The sequence below is a fragment of the Bombina bombina genome, chromosome 4 (assembly GCF_027579735.1).
Source record: "Bombina bombina isolate aBomBom1 chromosome 4, aBomBom1.pri, whole genome shotgun sequence".
Lineage (NCBI taxonomy): Eukaryota > Metazoa > Chordata > Amphibia > Anura > Bombinatoridae > Bombina > Bombina bombina.
Window position 1 is genome coordinate 442,041,229 of NC_069502.1, and position 18,865 is coordinate 442,060,093.

The following is an 18,865-nucleotide window of genomic DNA, read 5'->3' on the forward strand; positions in this document are numbered from 1 at the left end:
AGGGCTGAGGCAAGATTTGTTTCTGTACAGGGCACCTAGTTTTGGATAAAGGTTAGATGCAAGTTTTTCTATGTGGATGTCAAAAGATAGATTGGGGTCTAACAACATACCCAAGTATTTGAAAGAGTGGACTGCGGTCAGTGTGCAATTGGATTTTGTTTTGATGTGTAGATGGGAATTTTGTAATTTGTGTAATTTAGGTCCCGTTCCAAAGATCATTGTGACAGTTTTGTCAGTGTTTAGGAAGAGTTTGTTTTTTGAGATCCACTTTTCTACCTCTGTGAACTGGTCTTGGAGCACTGCTTCAAGCTGCCGCAGATCAGAATTGTTTGCATAGATTACTGTATCATCTGCGTACATGTATACAGTTGAGGATTTGCAGACATTAGGCAAATCATTTATAAATAATGTGAATAGTAGGGGGCCGAGAATGTAAGCTTGGGGAACACCACACGTGACCGGGAGAGGGAGGGAGGGAGTCATTGTCAGAAATGGAGACATATTGTGATCGATCCCTAAACCCCTAAACCTAACACTCCCTAACTTTAAATTAAAGTTAGAATATAACTACCTTAAAATAAATAAAAACTTACCTGTGAAATAAAAAAAAATAAGCTTAAACTATAAATAAGGCTAATTATTATTTAGAAAAAATAAAATATAAGAAAAATAACAAACCTAAATTACAAAATTAAGAAATCCTAACACTACGAAAATAAAAAAAAACTAAAATTAAAAAAAATGAAAAGAATCTAAAATTACAAAAAATAATAAATGAAATTATCCAAAATAAAAAATTAAACCTAAACTAATACCCCTATAAAACCAAAAAAGCTACCGCAAAATAAAACACCCCCTAATTTAACAATAAACTACTAATAGCCCTTAAAAAGGCCTTTTGTAGGACATTGCCCTAGGTTTTATAGCTCTTTTACTTTAAAAAATACAACTTACCCCCTAACAGTAAAACACCCCACACACCCAATCCTCCAAAATAAAAAAGATCTAACTCTAAAAAAAATCTAAACTACCCATAGCCCCTAAAGGGACATTTGTATGGGCATTACCCCCCCCCCCCCAAAAAAAAAAAACTAACACTAAACCCAAAATAGGTACTCACCATTCCTGAAGTCCGGCGGTGAAGGTTTTCTTCCAGGCGGATCCATCTTCATCCAGGGCAGGGCCATCTTCTTTATTCATCCCGGTGGTGGGGAGCGAATGCAGCGCAGAGTGCAGCAGGGATGGCGGCCAGGCAGACATCGAGCGTGGAGGATCCTCTTCATGCGATCGTCCGCCACACACTGAAGATTGAATGCAAGGTTCCCGTTTTATATTGGGGTACCTTGCATTCCTATTGGCTGAAATATTCAAATCAGCCAATAGGATTAGAGCTGCTTGAATCCTATTGGCTGATTTGAACATTGGATGTCTGTGCGGCCACCTTTCCAGCTCCGCTCCACCTCTGTGCCACCAGTATGAAGATGGAAGATGGTGCTGCCCTAGGAGAAGATCTTCGCCGCCTGGATGAAGACTTTGCTCCACCTGAAAGAAAATGGATGTCCGGACTTCAGGAATGGTGAGTACAGATTTTGGGGTTAGTGTTAGGTTGTTGTTGTTTTTTTTTGGGGGGGGGGTTTAGATTAGGGCTTTTTTATTTTTTAATGGGCAACAAAAGAGCTGATTGTCCTTGTAAGGGCAATGCTCATACAAAGTTAGAGTTTTTTTATTTTGTGCAGTTGGATGGGTGGGGGGATTTACTGTTAGGGGTCAATTTGTAGTTTTTTATGTAAAATAGCTGATTTCCTCAGGGCAATGCCATACAAAAGGCCATTTTAATGGCTATTGGTAGTTTATTGTCAGATTAGGGGGTGTTTTTATTTTGGGGTGGATTTTTGTTTTTATAGGGGTATTAGATTTGGTTTATTTTTTTTCTTTTGAATAATTTCGTTTATTATTTTCTGTAATCTTAGATTTTTTTATTTTTTTTTATTTTTAGGGGGGTTCATAGAGTTAGGATTTTTTAATTTTGTAATTTAGTTTTTTTATTTATTTCACAGGTAAGTTTTTATTTATTTGAAGGTAGTTATATTGTAAGTTTAATTTAAAGTTAGGGGGTGTTAGGTTTAGGGCTTAGTAGTTTCATTTAGTTTGTCCCGATGTGGGGGGCCGGCAGTTGAGGGGTTAATAGGTTTATTTTAGTAGTAGCGATGTGGGGGGGCGGCAATGTCGGGGTCGGAGGTTTAGGGGTTAATAGGTTAATAGGTTAATAGGTTTATTTAGTGTTGGTGAAGTGGGGGGCAGCAGATTAGGGGTTTATACTTTAATTTAGTGTTGGCAATGTAGGTGGGTGGCAGATTAGGTGTTAATAGGTTTATTATAGTATTTGTGATGCAGGGGTAGCAGTTTAGTGGTTAATAGGTAGTTTATGGGTGTTAGTGTACTTTGTAATTTTTTTGTTATAAGTTTTGTAAAACATTTTTGTTTCGCAATATCCATAACTACTGGCCTTTGATTGCGGAATGGATCGTTAAGGTATAAGCTATAATGCTAAGCGGAATAGCCGTACCACACAACCTGTGATACGGGTGAGCTGAACATACCACACTCAAAAGCCATTTTTTGAGTGTGGAATGGATCGTTGCGGTATAGGCTAAATTGCTAGCGGTATAGCCGTACTGCACATCTTGTAATACGGGTGATCTGACTATTCCGCGCACAAAGGCCAATTTTTCAGAGGTATAGCCATACTGCACAATTTGTAATCTGGGTCAATGTGTTTAACGGTCTAAGTATTCTTAAAATTGATCCTACTTACTTGTATAGGTAGATTGGTTCCTACTCATCCCCTGTACTTTAGGGTCACCTACTAGAGCAGAGACCAGGAATGTGTAATAATTCCCAGGGGTTAGGTCCTCAATTGTAACAGAAGTTGAAGTCACAATTTTACTAAATGTTGCATTTTCCTGGATTTGGAGCAGATAAGAACTTGCATCTCCCTCAGGTGGACCCCAGCTCAAAGAGACAGTTCTGGTGGTGATGCCAGTATTGTTTAAGTTCTTCACTTGTTCTGGTACTAATAGGAGGGAATATAAAGAGGAAATATAAAGAGCTGCTGTTTTTTTATCACAAGCAAGTTTCTAAGAAATGAATTAGAACCTTCTTATGCTAACTATGCACAACTTATAAAAAAAAAAAAATACATTGAAAAAAATAGTGATGACATGTTTACTTATAATGTGCCAGATTACAAGTGGTGCAGTAGATAACTTTTTCACTTGTGTGCTAAAAATGTGTCATGGCCAGGTTAGCGCACATATTAATATTTGAAAGTAAAAACTTAGCATATGAATAAAAGACAAGTGAGTGCTAACTTTATTTATATGACTTTGGATACTGTGACGGCACTAAATTCTTCTCCCCATAGACTTCTATAAAAAACAAAACCTAATAGTTAATGCTTGCACGCTAACCCAGCACTTCATTAGACCAACTGAGCTAAACCCTAAGGGCTAGATTACGAGTGGAGCGTAAATGTTTGCACCCAAGCAATAAGGAGTATATATAACAAGGGTTTGCGCTTATTGGGCTTACCGCTCGTATTACGAGTTAAAAGTAAATGCAATCGCATGAGCGCAATCGCAATTAACGATAGAATAATTACTGCAACTTCAGAGCTCTGGTTAAAGAGATGTAAAAATCATTTTTTTTCTTTCATAATTCAGATAGAGCATGCAACTTTCTAATTTACTCCTATTAACAATTTTTCTTTGTTCTCTTTGTATCTTTATTTGAAAAGCAGGAGTGTAAGCTTAGGAGGTGGCCCATTTTTGGTTCAGCACCTTGGTATGGCTTGCTGATTGGTGACTAAATGTAGGCAAAGGGTTTTAACATTGAGATACATACATAAACCTATCAAAATATGTATATGTTTGTGTGTTTATATATATATATATATATATATATATATATATGTTTATATATGTGTACTTATATATTTATGTATTTACAAACATACTGTATATACACAAATAAATACATATGTATACATATATAGATATATATATACAGTATATAAGTGCATTGAAGATGAAAACATGTAAAAACATATTCATGCAAAAATAATATTTAATAAAGGTTTGAACTATGTCCTCTATTAATCAATCTGTCAACCGCAAATACACTGGAATTCCGCAGCGTATTTGTGGCGAGCCTGATTTGCCTTAGTTATCAAACCCTACGGACCCGCAAAAGTAGAATTCAGTGACATAACATACGATCTGCCGGACTCAGTCTGACACAGATCGATGCTTATGTAACTCCAGATGTTCCGAATGCAAGTTCGGCACAATCTGACTACTTTTGCTAGTTATCAAATAACTAGCAGGTACCCTTGGCACTCTTCCGGCCCAGCGTACCTGTTTTTCAATCCGCCACCCTGGAGGCGGCGGATGCCATAAGAATCAATGGGAGTCTGACAGCAGCGAAAGCTTATGTTCTCTGCTGCCCGATATCCCATTGATTCCTATGGTAATGTCTACACCTAACACCCTAACATGTACCCCGAGTCTAAACACCCCTAATCTGCCCCCCCTACACCGCCGCCACTATATTAAATTTGTTAACACCTAAACCTAAGTCTAACCCTAACCCTAACACCCCCTGACAAATATAATTTAAATAAATCTAAATAAAATTACTATCATTACCTAATAGTTACATTGTAGCTATCTTAGGGTTTATTTTTATTTAACAGGCAAGTTTGTATTTATTTTAACTAGGTAGAATAGTTATTAAATAGTTATTAACTATTTAATAACTAACTAGCTAAAATAAAGACAAAAGTACCTGTAAAATTAAACCTAACCTAAGTTACAATAACACCTAACACTACACTATAATTAAATGAATTACCTACATTAACTACATTTAACTACAAGTAACTACAATTAAATAAAATTAACTAAAGTACAAAAAACCCCCACTAAATTACAGAAAATAATAAAATAATTACAAGAATTTTAAACTAATTACGCCTAATCTACTCCCCCTAATAAAATAAAAAAGCCCCCCAAAATAATAAAAAGCCCTATCCTATACTAAATTACAAATAGCCCTTAAAAGGGCTTTTTGCGGGGCATTGCCCCAAAGTAATCAGCTCTTTTACCTGTAAAAATATTTTACAATAACCCCCCAACATTAAAAAAACCCACCACCCACACACCCAACCCTACTCTAAAACCCACCCAATCCCCCTTAAAAAAACTAACACTAACCCCCTGAAGATCACCCTACCTTGAGAAGGTATTTTCTGTAATTTTGTGTTTTGTTTTTTTTGTACTTTAGATAATTTTATTTAATGTTATTTAATTGTAGTTAATTGTAGTTAATTTAGGTTATTAATTTAATTATAGTGTAGTGTTAGGTGTTATTGTAACTTAGGTTAGGTTTTATTTTACAGGTACTTTTGTCTTTATTTTAACTAGGTAGCTATTAAATAGTTAATAACTATTTAATAACTATTGTACCTAGTTAAAATAAATACAAACTTGCCTGTAAAATAAAAATAAACCCTAAGATAGCTACAATGTAACTATTAGTTATATTGTAGCTAGCTTAGGGTTAATTTTAAAGGTAAGTATTTCGTTTTAAATAGGAATAATTTAGTTAATGATAGTAATATTTATTTATTTATATTTATTTAAATTATATTTAAGTTAGGGGGTGTTAGGGTTAGGGTTAGACATAGGTTTAGGGGTTAATAAATTTAATATAGTGGCGGCAGTGTATGGGGGGGCAGGATAGGGGTTAATATGTATAATGTAGGTGGCGCTGGGCTCCGGGAGCGGTGGTTTAGGGGTTAATAACTTTATTTAGTTGCGCCGGGGTCCGGGAGCGGCAGGATAGGGGTTAATGAGTAAAATGTAGGTGGCGATAGGCTCCGGGAGCGGCGATTTAGGGGTTAATAACTTTAATAGTTGCGGGGGGCTCCAGGAGTGGCGGTATAGGGGGTAAAACAGTTTAGTATAGTGTGGGTGCTTAGTGACAGGGTACCAATAAAGCTGTGAAAAAGCCGAAGAGCAGCGAGATCGATGACTGTTAGTTAATAAAAGTCCGCTGCTCATCACTCCGTACTTGGTGCGTGGCTTTTTGACAGCTTTTTTGATAATTTTGGAGAACGTTTTCAGGTCCGCGGCAGCGATGTTAGGCAATCTTAGGCGAGCATATTGGTGGCCATTGGACGTAAGATAAAAAGAAAAGAAGAAATATTGGATGGAAGATGGAAGAAGACAGGTCAGATGAAAGAGGCATCCCCAGAGGAGCGCCGCCATAGATGAAAATGGAAGAGGAGCTCCGCCTTGGAAAAGCAGCAGCCCACATTGGAAGCCAGATTCCAATTTGGTGGGTGGAAACTTTGGGGTTTAGCGTTAGGGTTTTTTTGGGGGGGGGTTTAGTTTAGGGTTAGCAAAAGAGCTTAATTGCTAATGCCATTTTCTTTATTTTTCTTTATTTTTTAGCAAAATAGATAAATCATTTATACCCCCTTCAGGGCATCTTTTTTTTAGGATAGGGTTTTTTAAAGATAGTTTTGGGGGGGGGTTTTTTGGGGGGTGTTAATTTGGTATTAGTATAGGGTATTTTGGATGCAAAAGAGATAAGCACAACTAGGGCTCTGCCCGACAAATGCTTTTTTCAGGGCAATTTTTAAAGTAGGTTTTAGTTTGGATGTTTTTGGCAATGTGTTCTTTATTTTTTGTAATGCTAGTATTTTTTATTTTTTGTAACTTAGGGGTGTTAGGTTAGGGATCTTGGGGGTTAGCTGTTAGGGAGTTAAATAATGTAGGGGTACTTTGCAATGGGGGTTGTGGTTGTTTAGGGGTTAATAGGTTAGGGGTGATTAGGTTTATAAGTTATGGCAGATTAGGGGTTAATAGTATAGTGGTGTTAGGATACAATGGGGTGAGGGTGCGTAAGGGGTTCATAGTTTAAAGGAGCATTATATGTATATACAATGTTTCATTTATATGCAAGGGGGTCGATTTATCATGGCCCGAATTGTTCCTAATCTCAATAGTAAGACAATTGTGTGTCCATAAAAGCAGCCACATTCAGAGCATTTGTTTCACTTCCACTACCTAACTAAGTCAAAGAACCATGTTAAGTATATTTAAAAAATGTCAAAGCATGTAGATTTGGAGGAAAGTTGTGAGGAATGCTTGTTGTGGTGCATTTTATTGCAGTGAAGACTTACAGTTCTCAGCAATACTTGTGCAGGCGCATCTGAATAATGTCACAAATGTGCTTCCCAAGAAAGAGCTATGGACCTAATGATCAAAACTTCACTGGGTCAGACATTAAAAAATCTAAAAAGGGAATGTCCCTGCAAGTTGCAATATTTGCCCCATAGAAAGTAATGGAGCTCACTGGAGGGAAACTACACTTGTAAGAGTGAAGCTAGCAGGAGGCGCACATTAAAAATAAAATACTTACTCTACTTTCAGCATATAGTATGTTACAATTGCCCCTATTTTGTATGTGTTTTTCACTGTGGGTAATAAGTGTTTTGTGTATTTTGCTACAGTCTTGCCACCTTTGAATTTACAAGAAAAAACAGTAAGAGCTCAAAGTTTAGTGAATATGCCAGACCTGAGGGAGAAATTTCTGTTACTTCCATGGAATGACCTTGTTTAACCCACTAGCATATGCAGGGAAACTAATTTTGAGAATTGTTTACATTTCTGCTATCATTCAGTTTTAACAGAAAGAGAGCCTTTGTTTTTTGGTTTACCTATGAAAACTATATATATTTTAAAAGAAAACAACCCAGGGGTTTGATCTAGGCCCATTTTCATATATTTGATGCAACTATTTTGCCGCCAAATATGAATATATATAAAAAAATCTTAACTATTTTGCAAACTTTGGGTTAATCACTGAAATTACTTACTGCAGTCAACTACTGCAGTCATTAAAAGGCCGCTAGTTTCAGCTTTGCAACACACTTCTGAAATTATTGGCAGTGAAGCGGTTAATCAGTTAGCTTGTAAGGTTAATATTTGCTCTAGTGTAGCGATCACCCCTACTTGAGACCTCCTACCCCCTGACCCCTACTTGATCCCTCCCAAAAACCCTCCCCCACACTAGTCACCACTTTCTTAGGTACTGGCAGACAGTCTGTTAGTATGCAGTTTAGGGCTTTATTTATTTATTTTTTATTTAAAAACAATATTTAATTTTTAATATTTCTATAGTATAGATCCCTCCTCACCCTCCCTGAACACCCCCCCCCCCAAACAGCCCTCTAACCCTCCTCCCTTCCACTGTTTCTTGCCATATTTGTTACTGAAAGGATCATTACAGTGAGTGACACACAGAAAGACTGTCACTCTCTCTCTCTAATAATTGGCGATCTGGCATCATATGGTAAGGGAGCATAACATATGAAAGCAGTTGCCTTCGACCACCTGCAGCAGTCTTCTCTGTCTAAGCTGACATTGAGAACTGCAACATGCGCCTTTGTGTTAGACTTAGGTACTATGTCAACACAGTACGCTGGGCAAATTACCTAATTGGTGCAAGGGGATAAAAGCATATACATGCTGTTCTCAAGGCTTTGTATAACTGGCAAGATTTCTTAGAAATTATCAGAAGCCCAGGGAGCTTAAGATAATCGTACCCTAAGCTTGAAGAGAAAAGGTTATCAAACTTGTTAGTTTGGATGGAATTCTATGGGGGATATGTTTTTATTGCATATGCAGTTGTAAGAAAGGTTAATAAAGAACGGTTTCTATTTTTATTGCGGTTTTTGTTTGTTTATTTGAGGAACAACAGAGTAGCTGCATACCAGAATTATTAAGGATTATTAATATGGGCAATATTTTATTAATGCATTTAACTGAAAAGTAAAACTGTTGAAATTGTAATTAATTTAAGATTGCGATTTAATATTTTGGAAACTCTTTACAGAAGCAGTAGCGCTGAGTGCACTAAACATAATTTATGGATAAAATATGATTGTTCTTTCCTGAGGATACTCACCTGTGTATGTAGATATGTTGCTGCTTCTCCCTTGTACATTAGAGTCACCAGCAAGAGCAGAGACCAGGAATGTGTAATAATTCCCAGGTGTTAAACTTTCAATTGTGACAGAAGATGAATTCACAGTTTTATTGAAGACTGAATTTCCTTTCATTTGAATAAAATAAGAATTTGTGTTTCCCTCAGGTGGTTCCCAGCTCAGAGACACAGATTTGGTGGTGATGTTATACATTGTTAAATTTTTGACTTGCGCAGGTTCTGGTAGTTAAAAAAATTACAAAAGATCTTAGTAAGGCTGTCTTAATACAGTATAAAAAAAGTTATGTGATATAAACGGTCCCAGCAATTCAGCGTTTAAAATTACTCTCTAGTTTTAATATGCCGTATAAAATGTGAACAGTAATTTTAGACAAATTTAGATAACACTTAGCAACTTTATTAAGCATATACAATACTTTGTTACAGTTATCTTAAAATATATTCAATATGTGTTGCAATTAAAAAGAAAGGTAGGGCATTTTACATTTAATGGATATTCCTGTGCTAAAATAAAAAATAATTACATAATTTATGAAAGAACTTACCTGATAAATGAATTTCTTTCATATTGGCAAGAGTCCATGAGCTAGTGACGTATGGGATATACATTCCTACCAGGAGGGGGCAAAGTTTCCCAAACCTTAAATGCCTATAAATACACCTCCCACCACACCCACAACTCAGTTTAACGAATAGCCAAGAACTGAGGTGATAACACAAAGGAGTAAAAAGCATCAACAAAGGAATTTGGAAATAATTGTGCTTTATACAAAAAATCATAACCACCATAAAAAGGGTGGGCCTCATGGACTCTTGCCAATATGAAAGAAATTAATTTATCAGGTAAGTTCTTACATTAATTATGTTTTCTTTCATGTAGTTGGCCATGTAAGAGTCCATGAGCTAGTGACGTATGGGATAGAAATACCCAAGATGTGGAAGTCCACAGAAGAGTCACTAGAGAGGGAGGGATAAAATAACAACAGCTATTTCAACTGAGAAATTAAATCCACACAATAATTATGTTTTTCTCAAAAAACTTAAATCAAAAGCAGTAGAATCAAACTGAAACAGTTGCCTAAAGAACTTTTTCTACCAAAGACTGCTTCAGAAGAAGCAAATACATCAAAATGGTAAAAACAATAAAAGTATGCAAAGAAGACCAAATTACTGATTTACAAATTTGATCAACCTAAGCTTCATTCTGAAAAAGCCCAAGAAATGGCGACTGAACTTAGTAGAATAAGCTGTAAATATCTGAGGAGGAGCCTGCCCTGCCTCCAAATAAGCCTTGAAAAACAAAAGCTTTAATCAGGATGCCAAAGAAATGGCAGAGGCTTCCTAGCCTTTTCTGGAACCAGAAAAACAGCAAATAGACTAGAAGACTTCTGAAATCCTAGTAACCTTGATATAGAATTATAAAGCTCTTACCACACCCAAAGGATGTAAAGAACTCTCAAAGAATTCTTTAGGATTGTGGCACAAAGAAGGAACAACAATTTTTCTACTAATGTTGTTCAAATTCACAACCTTAGGAAAAAAAGAAGTCCACAAAACAACTTATCTAGATGAAAAAATCAGATAAGGAGACACACAAGAGAGAGCTGATGAATCAGAAACTCTTGTAGCAGAGGAGATAGTCAAAAGAAACAACACTTTCCAAGAAAGAAGATAATCTTCACAGAAAATATAGGCTCAAAAGAAAAGAGCCTGCAAAATCTTTAAACCAAATAAGACTCCAAAAAGGAGAAATTAATAAATTAACAGGCTTGATACCAACCAAAGTCTGAACAAAACAGTGAATATCAGGAAGTTTAAACAAGCTTTCTAGAAAACAAAACAGAAAGAACAGAGATTTGTCCCTTCAAAAAAGTTGCAGACAAACTTATCCAAATCATCCTGAAAAATTTTAAAATTCTAGGAATTCTAAAAGAATGCCAAGAGAATTTATGAGAAGAACACTATAAAATATAGGTTTTCCAATCCTGATAATACATGTTCCTTGAAACAGACTTATAAGCCTGCAACATAGCGATAAAACCTCAGAGTCAGAGAAACCTCTATGACTAAACACTAGTCAATTCCCATACCCCCAAATTAGTCATTTGAGATCCCGATGGAAAAATAGCCCCTAAAACAAGATCCACATAGCAAACCTGTGAGGTAGCTGATGCTATCAGAAACACATGACACTGTTCAAATATGATCTTGGAAATTACCTTTTGAAGAAAAAACAGAGGCGGAAAGATGTAGTCAGGTTGCAAAACTAAAACACTGCTAATGCATCCACCATCTCCACCTGAGGATCCCTGGACCTGAAAAGGTACCTGGGAAATTGAGAAAACACATCTGTATAGAAACACCACTCTCCAGGATGTAAAGACTGATGGCTGAGATAATCCACCTCCCAAATGTCTAAAATCGTAGATAATAGACAGGAGATGAATTCCATCAAAGAATGTATTCAATATACTTCTTAATTGCTAAGGAACTACGAGTCCCTATTGCTGATTGACAAATGCCACAGTTGTGATATTGTCTGTCTGAAAGCAAAAAAAGAAAAAATTCTCTCCTAAAAGAGGCCAAGCCTGAAAGAGCTCCGAAAAATAGCACGGAGTTCTCAAAAATCGATTGGAAACCTCGCCTCTTGACGTTTCCAAACCCCTTGTGCTGTCAAAAGACCCTCAGGCAGCTCCCCAACCTGTAGGACTTGCATCTATCAAGAATACAGTCCAGGAAGGACGAAAAAAAGGAGTCCCCCTGAATAAAATTATGATAAACTAATCACCAAAACAGAGAGAGTAGAGTGTTAGGATTTTAAAAATATCAATCCCTGCATCATTGATTCAGTATGCAGAGCATTAAGAGATCTCAGAGAAAAACGAGCAAAAGGAACCACGCCCGATGCTGCAGTTATGAGACCTAAAACTTTCATGCACATAGCCACTGAAAGAAATGTTCTAGATTGTAAGTTAGACAGGCTCACACCAATTCTTTTGTCCGACAAAGACATGAACACAGAATCCATCTAGAAACCCAAAAAGAAGTGACCCTTGTCTGAGGAATCACAAAACTCTTAGGTAAATTAAATCCTCTAATTATGTCTTGAAGAAACAAAACTTCCTCAAAAAGGGATTCCACAAAAAGAAAAGTGAGGGATTCCACAAAAAGAAAAGTCCATATATTTGAATACTGCTCTTTCATATGTATGTATTGGGTACTTGTAAAGCGCGTCTAATCACCCGTAAGGGACTCAAGTCACTGCTCATTTAATCGACCTCGGAAGGATGAAAGGCTGATGGACCTCACCGGGAATCAAACCTGCAACCCTCAAGTTGTTACAGAGTTCAGCCACAGAGCATTAGCATGCTGAACTATCTGTCCGGTTTTAATAAAAGAAAAGTTTAAGCTAATACCAATATACCATCCAAATAAGGAAGCACCACAATACCCTATTGACTGAAGACAGAAAGAAGGGCACCAAGAACCTTTGAAAAGATTCATAAAGCTATCACTAAACCAAATGGAAGAGCAACAAATTGGTAAAGCTTAAAAAGAAAATCTCAGAATCCACAAGTGGTCTGAATGAAATAAAATATGAGGATAAACATCCTGAAAAATGGAGTGGATATGAAATGACCTTAACAAAAAGGCATAATAGTCCCTATAAACGCAACTTAGAAGTTGAGACTCTAACAAAACAATATAAAAGTCTTCATATCCAAGAATGGACTGAGTAAACCTTTCTTCTTAGGGACAAAGAATAGAATTGAAAAGAAACCCAAAACCTGTTCCTGCAAATAGAACTGGCATAATCAGTTCTGAAAAAAAAATCACAGTGTACTGAGAAAGAAAGATTCTTCCTATAGGAGGTCTCATTCTAAAACCTATTCAAACCCTAAGGCCTAGATTTAGAGTTCGGCGGTAAAAGGGCTGTTAACGCTCCGCGGGCTTTTTTCTGGCCGCACCATAAATTTAACTCTGGTATCGAGAGTTAAAACAAATGCTGCGTTAGGCTCCAAAAAAGGAGCGTAGGGCATTTTTACCGCAAATGCAACTCTCGATACCAGAGTTGCTTACGGACGCGGCCAGCCTCAAAAACGTGCTCGTGCACGATTCTCCCATAGGAAACAATGGGGCTGTTTGAGCTGAAAAAAAACCTAACACCTGCAAAAAAGCAGCGTTCAGCTCCTAACGCAGCCCCATTGTTTCCTATGGGGAAACACTTCCTACGTCTGCACCTAACACTCTAACATGTACCCCGAGTCTAAACACCCCTAGCCTTACACTTATTAACCCCTAATCTTCCGCCCCCGCTATCGCTGACCCCTGCATTACAGTTTTAACCCCTAATCTTCCGCTCCGTAAACCGCCGCAACCTACGTTATCCCTATGTACCCCTAATCTGCTGCCCTAACATCGCCGACCCCTATGTTATATTTATTAACCCCTAATCTGCCCCCCACAACGTCGCCGACACCTGCCTACACTTATTAACCCCTAATCTGCCGAGCGGACCTGAGCGCTACTATAATAAAGTTATTAACCCCTAATCCGTCTCACTAACCCTATCATAAATAGTATTAACCCCTAATCTGCCCTCCCTAACATCGCCGACACCTACCTTCAATTATTAACCCCTAATCTTCCGATCGGAGCTCACCGCTATTCTAATAAATGTATTAACCCCTAAAGCTAAGTCTAACCCTAACCCTAACACCCCCCTAAGTTAAATATAATTTTTATCTAACAAAATAAATGAACTCTTATTAAATAAATTAATCCTATTTAAAACTAAATACTTACCTGTAAAATAAATCCTAATATAGCTACAATATAAATTATAATTATATTATAGCTATTTTAGGATTAATATTTATTTTACAGGCAACTTGGTATTTATTTTAACTAGGTACAATAGCTATTAAATAGTTAAGAACTATTTAATAGTTACCTAGTTAAAATAATAAGAAAATTACCTGTAAAATAAATCCTAACCTAAGATATAATTAAACCTAACACTACCCTATCAATAAAATAATTAAATAAACTACCTACAATTACCTACAATTAACCTAACACTACACTATCAATAAATTAAATAAACACAATTGCTACAAATAAATACAATTAAATAAACTAGCTAAAGTACAAAAAATAAAAAAGAACTAAGTTACAGAAAATAAAAAAATATTTACAAACATAAGAAAAATATTACAACAATTTTAAACTAATTACACCTACTCTAAGCCCCCTAATAAAATAACAAAGCCCCCCAAAATAATAAATTCCCTACCCTATTCTAAATTTAAAAAGTTACAAGCTCTTTTACCTTACCAGCCCTGAACAGGGCCCTTTGCGGGGCATGCCCCAAGAAGTTCAGCTCTTTTGCCTGTAAAAGAAAACATACAATACCCCCCCCCCCCAAACATTACAACCCACCACCCACATACCCCTAATCTAACCCAAACCCCCCTTAAATAAACCTAACACTAAGCCCCTGATGATCTTCCTACCTTGTCTTCACCATGCCAGGTTCACCGATCCGTCCTGGCTCCAAGATCTTCATCCAACCCAAGCGGGGGCTAGACATCCACTGAAGAAGTCCAGAAGAGGGTCCAAAGTCTTCCTCCTATCCGGCAAGAAGAGGACATCCGGACCGGCAAACATCTTCTCCAAGCGGCATCTTCGATCTTCTTCCATCCGGTGCGGAGCGGGTCCATCTTGAAGCAGGCGACGCGGATCCATCCTCTTCTTCCGATGTCTCCCGACGAATGACGGTTCCTTTAAGGGACGTCATCCAAGATGGCGTCCCTCGAATTCCGATTGGCTGATAGGATTCTATCAGCCAATCGGAATTAAGGTAGTAATTTTCTGATTGGCTGATGGAATCAGCCAATCAGAATCAAGTTCAATCCGATTGGCTGATCCAATCAGCCAATCAGATTGAGCTCGCATTCTATTGGCTGTTCCGATCAGCCAATAGAATGCGAGCTCAATCTGATTGGCTGATTGGATCGGCCAATCGGATTGAACTAGATTCTGATTGGCTGATTCCATCAGCCAATCAGAAAATTCCTACCTTAATTCCGATTGGCTGATAGAATCCTATCAGCCAATCGGAATTCGAGGGACGCCATCTTGGATGACGTCCCTTAAAGGAACCGTCATTCGTCGGGAGACATCGGAAGAAGAGGATGGATCCGCGTCGCCTGCTTCAAGATGGACCCGCTCCGCACCGGATGGAAGAAGATCGAAGATGCCGCTTGGAGAAGATGTTTGCCGGTCCGGATGTCCTCTTCTTGCCGGATAGGAGGAAGACTTTGGACCCTCTTCTGGACTTCTTCAGTGGATGTCTAGCCCCCGCTTGGGTTGGATGAAGATCTTGGAGCCAGGACGGATCGGTGAACCTGGCATGGTGAAGACAAGGTAGGAAGATCATCAGGGGCTTAGTGTTAGGTTTATTTAAGGGGGGTTTGGGTTAGATTAGGGGTATGTGGGTGGTGGGTTGTAATGTTTGGGGGGGGGGGGTATTGTATGTTTTCTTTTACAGGCAAAAGAGCTGAACTTCTTGGGGCATGCCCCGCAAAGGGCCCTGTTCAGGGCTGGTAAGGTAAAAGAGCTTGTAACTTTTTAAATTTAGAATAGGGTAGGGAATTTATTATTTTGGGGGGCTTTGTTATTTTATTAGGGGGCTTAGAGTAGGTGTAATTAGTTTAAAATTGTTGTAATATTTTTCTTATGTTTGTAAATATTTTTTTATTTTCTGTAACTTAGTTCTTTTTTATTTTTTGTACTTTAGCTAGTTTATTTAATTGTATTTATTTGTAGCAATTGTGTTTATTTAATTTATTGATAGTGTAGTGTTAGGTTAATTGTAGGTAATTGTAGGTAGTTTATTTAATTATTTTATTGATAGGGTAGTGTTAGGTTTAATTATATCTTAGGTTAGGATTTATTTTACAGGTAATTTTCTTATTATTTTAACTAGGTAACTATTAAATAGTTCTTAACTATTTAATAGCTATTGTACCTAGTTAAAATAAATACCAAGTTGCCTGTAAAATAAATATTAATCCTAAAATAGCTATAATATAATTATAATTTATATTGTAGCTATATTAGGATTTATTTTACAGGTAAGTATTTAGTTTTAAATAGGATTAATTTATTTAATAAGAGTTCATTTATTTTGTTAGATAAAAATTATATTTAACTTAGGGGGGTGTTAGGGTTAGGGTTAGACTTAGCTTTAGGGGTTAATACATTTATTAGAATAGCGGTGAGCTCCGATCGGAAGATTAGGGGTTAATAATTGAAGGTAGGTGTCGGCGATGTTAGGGAGGGCAGATTAGGGGTTAATACTATTTATGATAGGGTTAGTGAGGCGGGTTAGGGGTTAATAACTTTATTATAGTAGCGGTGCGGTCCGCTCGGCAGATTAGGGGTTAATAAGTGTAGGCAGGTGTCGGCGACGTTGAGGGGGGCAGATTAGGGGATAATAAATATAATATAGGGGTCGGCGGTGTTAGGGGTAGCAGATTAGGGGTACATAGGGATAACGTAGGTGGCGGCGCTTTGCGGTCGGATGATTAGTGGTTAATTATTTTAAGTAGCTGGCGGCGATGTTGTGGGGGGCAGATTAGGGGTTAATAAATGTAATATAGGGGTCGGCGGGGTTAGGGGCAGCAGATTAGGAGTACATAAGTATAACGTAGGTGGCGGTCGGAAGATTAGGGGTTAAAATTTTTAATCGAGTTGCGGCGATGTGGGGGGACCTCGGTTTAGGGGTACATAGGTAGTTTATGGGTGTTAGTGTACTTTAGGGTACAGTAGTTAAGAGCTTTATAAACTGGCGTTAGCCAGAAAGCTCTTAACTCCTGCTATTTTCAGGCGGCTGGAATCTTGTCGTTAGAGCTCTAACGCTCACTGCAGAAACGACTCTAAATACCAGCGTTAGAAAGATCCCATTGAAAAGATAGGCTACGCAAATGGCGTAGGGGGATCTGCGGTATAGAAAAGTCGCGGCTGTAAAGTGAGCGTTAGACCCTTTAATCACTGACTCCAAATACCAGCGGGCGGCCAAAACCAGCGTTAGGAGCCTCTAACGCTGGTTTTGACGGCTACCGCCGAACTCTAAATCTAGGCCTAAGAATATTATAGAATTTAGACTGAGTTCATCCAAAAACAATTTAATCTGCCCCCCACCAGAAGGACTGGTTTGAGAACCGTACCTTCATGCAGTCTAATAACTAGTAATTATATAGCGTTTTTCTCCCCGAAGGATACAAAAAAACGCTTCTTCAGTGCTTACACTCGGAGTTAACCAAATTAGCAGCTGAAAAAACAGTAGTTATTATTACCCAAATAAATGGTACACAATAAATTGACCTCAAAGGCCAAAGGGCTGTATTAACCCTGCCGGGAAATGAATCTATGACCCTTGAGTCTAGAACAAGCGTTTGTAGTCAGAACATTCACCAACTGATCTACATCACCTGACTAAAAGTAGGGCAGAACAAACTCTAAACCTCCAGAAATAGTGGAGAAAATAGAAATCAAACAAATTATTATCCTAACAAAAGAGAGATATTATATATTTGAAATCATAATAATAGATATAGAAAACATAATTAAATGAATACATCTAAAGTAAATAAACAGAGTTAAATACTTGAGAATCTGAAACTGCTTATGCTAACTGTTCAGCAAATGAGAGAACATTAATGTCAGCCACAGATAAAGCTGAGCTAAAAATATAATCAGTACGTGGATATGCTCTACTAAGGTTATATTCAAAATTCTAAAGAATCTTGAAAATAAGTACCAATTTCCATAGAAATAGTATTACAGTCCCAAGAGGGAATCAGAATAACCATTCTATAGAATATAATACAGATATTATATTGAATAGGAAAAAACCTCAAAAGCAAAAATGTTAAAATCCAGATTTGCAAAGGATTATTAACATAGTACCGCACCCCTCATAATGCAAAACTCGTAATCTAGCCGATAATTAATAGGAGGACTAGACTCCTAAAAGCTATAAATAGAAAACGTTCATTAACAAAGAACAAAAAATGTTAAAATGAAAAATAAGGAGAATTTTTAACAAACTGTCTGATACAGGATCCTTTGAGCCAAAGAAACCTTCATCAGTAGAATAAACTTAAGTATGCTGTCGGTAAGAACAAAATTAATTAAATCTTAGCAATTTTGAAAAGACCTGGTAAGTTTACTTAAAGGCATAATAGCAGTCATAACCTTTTATGATATAAGCAACAACATGTGATGTTTGCAGATGAAATCAAGTACATGAACTGAATATGTAAAAAACAGTAAATGTTATTGTACATGTAGAAACATTCGGCTAGATTATGAGTTTTGCGTTATGAGTGAAAAAGCCTCATAATGCTGCTTTTTCACTACCGCTGGTATCACGAGTTTTGCAGTTATAGGTGTACCGCACACTTTTTGGCCTTAACGCAACGTAACTACCGCAGCTTTCAAAAAGTAATTTTTCAATGGGACTTACATAGCGCCAGTATTACGCCAGTATTACGCACAAAAAGTGAGCGGTACACCCTATAACTACAAGATCCAAACCGTAAACTGAAAGTCAGTAGTTATGGGTTTTGCGCTACAAAGCTGTAGCATAAAACTCATAACTAAAGTGTTACAAAGTACACTAACACCCATAAACTACCTATTAACCCCTAAACCGAGGCCCTCCCACATCACAAACACTAGTTAAATATTATTAACCCTAATCTGCTGTCCCTAACATCGC

At 37.3% G+C, this 18,865-nt stretch overlaps 1 protein-coding gene across 1 annotated transcript in view; it reads right to left on the minus strand.

Moving 5' to 3' along the window:
- Positions 1-18,865, minus strand: part of LOC128656400 (titin-like) — a 491,015-nt gene that overhangs the window by 90,459 nt on the left and 381,691 nt on the right. Inside the window, exons 93-94 of the mRNA XM_053710280.1 lie at positions 9,037-9,294; positions 2,816-3,073 (exon numbers count right to left, since the gene is read on the minus strand). Of these exons, the coding sequence (XP_053566255.1) occupies positions 2,816-3,073; positions 9,037-9,294 (516 nt within the window). The remainder of the gene's footprint in view (positions 1-2,815; positions 3,074-9,036; positions 9,295-18,865) is intronic.